The 7,500-nt window shown below is 48.1% G+C and overlaps 1 protein-coding gene across 1 annotated transcript in view; it reads right to left on the bottom strand.

Annotated features, from left to right (window-relative positions):
• The window catches only part of myo3a (myosin IIIA), a 32,044-nt gene extending 24,681 nt beyond the window's left edge, over positions 1-7,363 (bottom strand). The window contains exons 1-5 of the mRNA XM_060044698.1: positions 7,285-7,363; positions 5,904-6,053; positions 1,141-1,206; positions 832-987; positions 133-174 (exon numbers count right to left, since the gene is read on the bottom strand). Of these exons, the coding sequence (XP_059900681.1) occupies positions 133-174; positions 832-987; positions 1,141-1,206; positions 5,904-5,929 (290 nt within the window). The 5' untranslated portion in view covers positions 5,930-6,053; positions 7,285-7,363. The remainder of the gene's footprint in view (positions 1-132; positions 175-831; positions 988-1,140; positions 1,207-5,903; positions 6,054-7,284) is intronic.
• Positions 7,364-7,500: the final 137 nt, after the last annotated feature.

Here is a 7,500-nt window from a genome sequence, read left to right as displayed (position 1 = left end):
AGGGGAAACTGTCCAGTTGGGATGACATCACAGCTACGAAGAGGGCTCTGATTGGTCTAAAAGGACTTGGTTAGCTGGGATGGTTAGCAACTAGCTAAATGGGCGGACGATGGGTTGGGGGTCATCTGTTACCTGTCGTTTTGCTCTGCGGTTCTGACTGCCTTTCCATGATGGCTTAAATAACACAAAATGACGTTAGCATTACGTTAGCATGGAGCTAGGTTAGCTTGCGTTTGGTAAACCCTAGTGTTGAACTATCTGTACTGTGTGGATTATGGGGGCCAGTTAGGTTGGTGCAACATCAGGGATTATTGGTTTCTTGCTTTTGTTTGTTTCGAGGGAAAATCGATGCAGTTTCATGCATAACATCCAGCTGGGAGAAACGTTTGGTTTTCTTTCTTAATGTAGGCCCAGAGTCAGACACCAGGATGTATTTTATTAGTGAGTGTCCCCAAAATAGACAAAGATCATACTTGATCTTTGTAAATAAGCGCTGAATGCTCCTGATTGCTTTAGTCATTTAGATTGCACATTTGCATTGAAGTATAATATAGTGAATCCAGACATATGTCATAAGGGAGCAGGTAGCTGGTGAGGTGGATTACTGATGTGGACCTTGGTGAATCAAACCTAGGAGCTCTCTCCTGGACGTGTACACCCTCAGAACCTCACTTCCCTGTCCGAGGTTAAAGTGAATTCAATAGGAGACATGTATGACGTCTCCAGTCCAGAAACACGACTTGGAATCGGCAACAGTGGGGGAAAGAATTAGTTATGAATGCATAAAATACCAGCAGAAACCATTAATAAAGTGTGTTTAGGAGGATGTACCTCGTTTTCTCAATGTTTCCAAGCTGCTGGTTGAGGTCGATGTGTTCCATCAAATGCTTCTGCAGGACCTTCTCTTTACCTCGGATCTGCTGGAGGAAAACATGCTGGAGGAGGTCCAGAACATTGGGTCGCAGCTCAAAGTCCTTAATCAGGCATCTGGACGACAGACGAGGAAGGACAGAAAAAAAAAATTTTTTGCTGAACTTTCTTCTAATCAAGTAGTGTGTCATCATTATTTTTTTATTTCTACACATGATACACATTTGTGTTCATTACACATCCCCACTCATGTGCACACACCAGACTCACTTGCAGATGAAGTCGTTGAAGATGCCTGTCCACAGTTCTGGCTGATGCAGAGTCGGAGGAGGGTTTCTGAGAGGGGAGAGGAGATAAGAAGGGAAGGAAAGGCGATTGGATTGGACTGGCCGGCCCCAGAGAACGGACAGATCCAAGACAGCGCTCTCAGGAGAATACAGCCAGAACAATCCTTGCCAGAACGTATCACTCTGTTCCCATTCTCCGGGGAGTTGCCGTGAAAGTTTTTCTTCAAACACAAAACGAACCGCCATTGACTGTGTGACTGTGTGGCAGTGATTGATCCACTGGTTGACAATAAGTAATTGTAACAGCAGTGGACACCAAACAATACATCACATTTTCATTACAATCGGTTGAATTTCCTTTTGTGTTGTCAAGAACAGCATGTTGAAAGAGCTTGCTGGCAACACTGGGTTATGTGGGGCTGTCTCTTGTACACTAGCTCCCTTCATATTAGCATGGGACCATCCATGAAGGGAGTGGACACTGGGAGCCTGTCCAAGGCTGCCCAAAACATTTGAACTTTTTCACTCTATAGCCAATACACTGGCTAGCCAGATCATTTATTTATAGATTGAATTAAGTATTGTATCATATATCCAAAATATCCCGCTTGTATTTAGTTATTTCACACCATAGTCAAATTTGTGCCTGGCTAGCTAGAACATTTAACTATCCTAAACTATAGCCAAAGTTTCTCTTGTTAGCCAAATTACTAGCGTTAGCCATTTTAAATGTTCAAGCAATCAAGGTCACTCCAAACTCATTCTGGCTAAGGAGAGCACGCAGCTATCCCACGACAACCAAACCTTCTCTAGCACTTAGCTATTTCAATCCATTGCCAAACTCTGGCTAGTGAAAGGCGCTAAGCAACTCAATCGAGTGGACCCAGAGGTGGGAGTGAGAGCCAGGGGTAACAAGGCCCCGTGGCTGAGACACGCTAACACGCTGGTGCTCATAGGGTCTAATGCCCCATCCTGTTAAAATACTTTTTTTACAAGAGAGAATCTCGGAGTGTGATGACGTGAGGAGGTCGATACCCGCTTGCTAATGCGCAAGCGGGGCCTATTTACCAGCCCCGGGCTGTGACAGCCATTAATTGGAGCCGCCAAGAGAGTGCGCGTCGCTGTTTTATCACAGAGAATAACCGCTAAAGAGGAGGCCGCTTAAACACAGCCTTGTTCCGGCTAATGCGTTGACTTTTTAAGAGTCAGGGTTTGTTTGATCTGCCGGGGAAAAGAGGGGAGAGGAAGGGGATGGGGAGGAAACGAGAAGAGACGGGAGGAGAGGAGAGGTGAGGCGAAGAGAGGGAACATTAGGAGAGGAGATGTGAGGAGAGGAGAGGAGAGGAGAGGAGAGACGAGGAGGGGAGAGGAGAGGAGAGGAGAGGAGAGGTGAGGCGAAGAGAGGGAACATTAGGAGAGGAGATGTGAGGAGAGACGAGGAGGGGAGAGGAGAGGAGAGGAGAGGAGAGGAGAGGAGAGGAGAGGAGACATGAGGAGAGGAGAGGAGACATGAGGAGAGGAGAGGAGACATGAGGAGAGGAGAGGAGACATGAGGAGATGAGAGGAGACATGAGAGGAAATATGAGGAGAAGAGAAGAGAGGAGAGGAGGGGAGAGGTTTTGGCAAAGAGAGGGGAACATTAGGAGAGGAGATATGAGGAGAGGAGAGAAGAGGAGAGGAGACATGAGGAGAGGAGAGGTGAGGCGAAGAGAGGAAACATGAGGAGAAGAGAGGAGATATGAGGAGAGGAGAGGAGAGACGAGGAGGGGAGACATGAGGAGAGGAGAGGAGACATGAGAGGAAATATAAGGAGAAGAGAGGAGAGGAGAGGAGAGGAGACATGAGGAGGGGAAAGGAGATATGAGGAAAGAGGAGAGGAGAGGAGAAGAGAGGAGACATGAGGAGAGGAGAGGAAAGGAGAGGAGAGGAGAAGAGACATGAGGAGAGGAGAAGAAAGGGAGGAGAGTCGGTAGGGCAGAGGATGAGGGGAGGAGTGGACGGGAAAGGAGAGTAGTGGAAAGGGTGAGAAGTGAGGCGAAGAGTGGATGAGAGGGAGCAGTGAAGGGAGGACAGGAGGCCACTTATATTTGCAGTCCACATCCAAAACAGGCTCAATCTTTACCGAAGCTACTCTGCTTGTGTGTTTAGAAAAGCCCTGTAGTCTCTAGCTAGCTCCTCAGCGTGTTTGATAACATTTACATTGGGATTTCAAATCTACAAACTCAGATTAGTTAATAATTACACTACACTCTGTGAGAGAGAGAGAGAGAGAGAGGAGAGAGAGAGAGGAGAGAGAGAGAGAGAGAGAGAGAGAGAGAGGAGAGAGGAGAGAGAGGAGAGAGAGGAGAGAGAGAGAGAGAGAGAGAGAGAGAGAGAGAGAGAGACGGAGAGAGTCAGAGAGAGACAGAGAGAGACAGAGAAAGGCAATTAAAGTCTCAAAGTGAATCCAAAGTGAGTTGGTATCGAAGAAACTCCTGTGTTGACTTGTATAATTTAATTCGGAGGGGCCAAGCGCAGTCCAACCCTAGTTCACCCCATTCACCAAGATTCAACCAGTTTCAAACCACAGAGCGGTGTTACATTGGAGCCTAGAGTGAAGAATGTGGATGATGCGAACACTGAGAGAGAGAGTTAGAGAGAGAGAGAGTTAGAGAGAGAGAGAGAGAGAGAGAGAGAGAGAGAGAGAGAGAGAGAGAGAGAGAGAGAGAGAGAGAGGAGAGAGAGAGAGAGAGAGAGAGAGAGAGAGCGAGAGAGAGACGAGAGAGAGCACGAGAGAGAGAGAGAGAGAGAGATGCTGGGAGCATCCATCAGGTTGAATGCGACAAAGCTCTGGGACAGATTGTGGTTCAGGATCCTCAGGCTACCTCACAGGGACAGCTAACACAACCTCTGGCCCTTAACACCACCCACAGTGTGTTTGTGTGTGTATTTGTGTGTGTATGTTTTTGTGTGTGTATGAGCGTGGTGTGTGTGCGTGTGTGTTTGCATGTGCATGTGCATGTGTGAGAGAATAAGAGAGGCAAAGACAAAAAAGCAAGAGTATAACAAAACTGTCGAAGGTTACTGATGGACACAGTGCTTTCTGTCCGTGCACTCATCAACCCAGACGGGGGCGTGGTTGTGTGTGGTTGTGTGGTTGTGTGTGTGTGTGTGTGTGTGTGCGTGTGTGTGCGTGTGTGTGTGTGGGCAAGCACACGTAATCGCGAAACGCTGCCGTTGCATTGAGCTAACAGCCGCGATGAGCACTCAGGCCTCAGACCAGAAGAAGGTAAACAATTGCTGTTCACCTTCACCGCCTCCATCCACCCAGACGGGGGCGAGCAGAGAGGCTGCCCGCGCCGGCCTCCTCCCCCCACCCAGGAGAAGCCGGAGCACGGGGAGATGCGTCACACCAAGCCCCTGGCAGAGGAGAGCACCACAGAGCCACGCTCTCAGATTGGAAAGACTGCACTTTGTCAGCCGAAGGCTCTCTGCCCCACATAGGCTTGGAGAGGGAGATAGAGGGGGGGGGGGGGGGGGGGAGGGGGGCAGAGAGGGAGAATTGGGGGTGAGAGACGGCTGGGGATGGTGAGAGAGAGAGGGTGGTGATGAGATCGAGGGGGAGGGGGGGGGGGGGGGGAGAAGGAGGGTGAGATAGAGGAGGGAGGAGGGGGGGGGATGGGGAGGGATTGGGCGAGAGGGAGAGAATGGGGAAGGGGAGACAAAGAAGGCGGTAGAGGGAGGGAGAGAGAGGGAGAGAGAGAGAGTGGGCGAATCAGCCCTATTGAGTTGCAGATTGAAAATGGTTCTTTTAGATTAGTATTGGAGGTTGTTTTTTTGTATCACTGCCAGGCCCCCAGCCTGAATAGACCTTTGTACAGGGAACACGCTTCCAGACAAGTGGCCTGCGTTCTGCATGGAAATTAAACGATGAAATTAACAGTTCTTCTTTTAAACCGGGGAGATGCGGGCTTCCCCTGAGGAAGGGCAGTGTGGATTTATAAACCGTCTTGACAAGCTCCTCGTCTGTGTTGCTTAACACAATCATTACAGACGCTCACAGCTTGTCGGGCAGCAACAAACAGCCACAATAATAGGGCACAAGCGTATGATAATCTGTACACTCTGGCACCCTTCTATGAGATGAGTGTTTACCAGTTTCATCCCTCAGGGTATGCGGGGACGATTTAATACACCAGCATACAGAAATTTACAGAAACAAGGACTGGATTAGGGGTTCTCCCCAAAAAAAAGTTTGGAAATCATGGATATGGATACCCTAAATGCCCCAACAAGCTGGCTGCTGGCTTGCATGGTTGAGACCAGCGTCTGGGTAAAAATGTGGGAGTGTGAGCTGCTGATTGCGTAGCACTTTGAGTGGCCATAGTAAAACACAGGTAAGTAGAACGCAGTGTAGGTACAGTCCGGTCATTGCAGAACTGGTGGGATGATTGCCAAACCTTTTTGGTTACAGTTCAACTCTTTTTCGTGGTATTTTCTGTCGGGTACTACGTGGTATTTTCTTCGGGTATTTCTTACCTGGTTTTTGGGGGGTGGGTCCCTTGGTATTTTTGAGGTACTTTCATATTTTTGGGAAGTGAGGGTCCCTTGGTATTTTGGAGCAGGGTAACTGGGTATTTTTGGGGTGCTTTAATATTTAGGGGAGGGTACCTGGTTATTTTGGGAGGGGGTCGCTGGGTATTTTGGGGGGAGGGTCCCTGGGTATTTTGGGGGGAGGGTTCCTGGGTATTTTTTCTGGGGGCGTACCTGGGTATTTTGAAGAGTGCTCTCATTGGGTGGAGGTCTGAGAGGGGCGGGTCTCCATCTCCCCAGCTCGATGGCGGTGATGCCAAGAGACCACACGTCACAGCGGGCGTCGGTAGGTAGTGTCCAAACTGCTGCTCAACATGCGATGACCTGCAACACACTACACACAACACTCACATACACACACATATACACCACTCTCTATCACCTGTATCTCACACACCACACACACATATACGCACTTTATCACCTTCAACCACACCACACATACATATAGACCACTCTTTCCCCTGTAACACAAACACTTACATATGCACACTCTATCACCTGAACGCACAACACACACACTCATCCATAAACACACTCTATCACCTGCGACAAACACATCCATATACACACTCTATCATCAGCACACACACACATACATATACACACCCAATCACCTGGAGCACACAGACACACTGCATACTGTAATCACATGTTCATTCTTTAATAAAAGCTTTTCTAAACATTTCTGAAATACACTGTCTAAAGAGATTTGATATACTGAAATAAGTATGAATATTTCCAATGATAACAATATATGTTCAAAATGATACAGGGGGAGACTTTCAAAGCTTTATAGTAACAAGGAAAATTCCAACCAGATTCAATCGTAGAAACCTGGTGAACATTGGTAACGTGATAGGCTTATTATTCAACTCATCTTAATTGATAAAGTTGTTATCTAATGGATCTTATCCGACGGTTAAAACTCGGCATCTCAACAACCTTACCTACAGCCCCGAAAAATCACGATCAATCCACACGAGGACAATGCTATCTATCGCGACCTGGAGCCAGCGTTTGCGTCACAACAATAAGGCATCAAACAAAGCCTTCTTCCTTCGGTGTTCACGGACGCATCATCAATCATTTTCCCAGCGACAATCCCAAAACTTCTGAACCTGAATCCTCAAACTCAGAGACTCCACCTCGATTTAAAACGCCTCTTCGTGATGGAGGTCAACGCGAGTCAAATGTCATTTAAATCTCAGACTCCCACATGCATCTGGGAGGGCCTTGTGTAATAGACTACAATCCGTTTGTCCATCATGCAAACCTTATGTTAAAGGACCTCTAATTCGCCTCCTTATGCTCTCAAATACACTTTTCTTATTGGATTCAAGGATTTTACGAGGGCATCTGGGGCTACTTTAGGACGTATAGGTGGCGTAGACGCAAGCACAGGGGATCTCGGTTCTCTGCTGGGTTTAAGTGAGTTAGATCTTCAACCTTCCAATAGATGACAGGGTTTTTCCGGTCTACTTGACCCTGTGCGACCCCGGTGTATCGGTGTTGTTCAGTGGGCGTCTGGGTGTGTTTCGTGGAGGGGTCCTACCTCCGGAGCCATCCAGAACGGGGTTCCCACCGAGGTGTTTCTTCTCCTCAGGCCTGGTGTTGGTCAGCTGGGCCGATACGCCTGCGGACCGCACAGAGCAGTGAAAAGAAAAAACGACGACGTCTTTAACAACAATGGTGCGTGGTGTTTCGTCCACATTTGAGACGTTTGGCAGAAGATTCAGATCCTAAAGGACTGGTGATATAACATGGGAGA

The sequence above is a fragment of the Gadus macrocephalus genome, chromosome 23 (assembly GCF_031168955.1).
Source record: "Gadus macrocephalus chromosome 23, ASM3116895v1".
In the NCBI taxonomy this organism is placed as follows: domain Eukaryota; kingdom Metazoa; phylum Chordata; class Actinopteri; order Gadiformes; family Gadidae; genus Gadus; species Gadus macrocephalus.
Note: the sequence above shows the minus strand (reverse complement) of the source record. Positions and strands in the feature narration are given on the sequence as shown.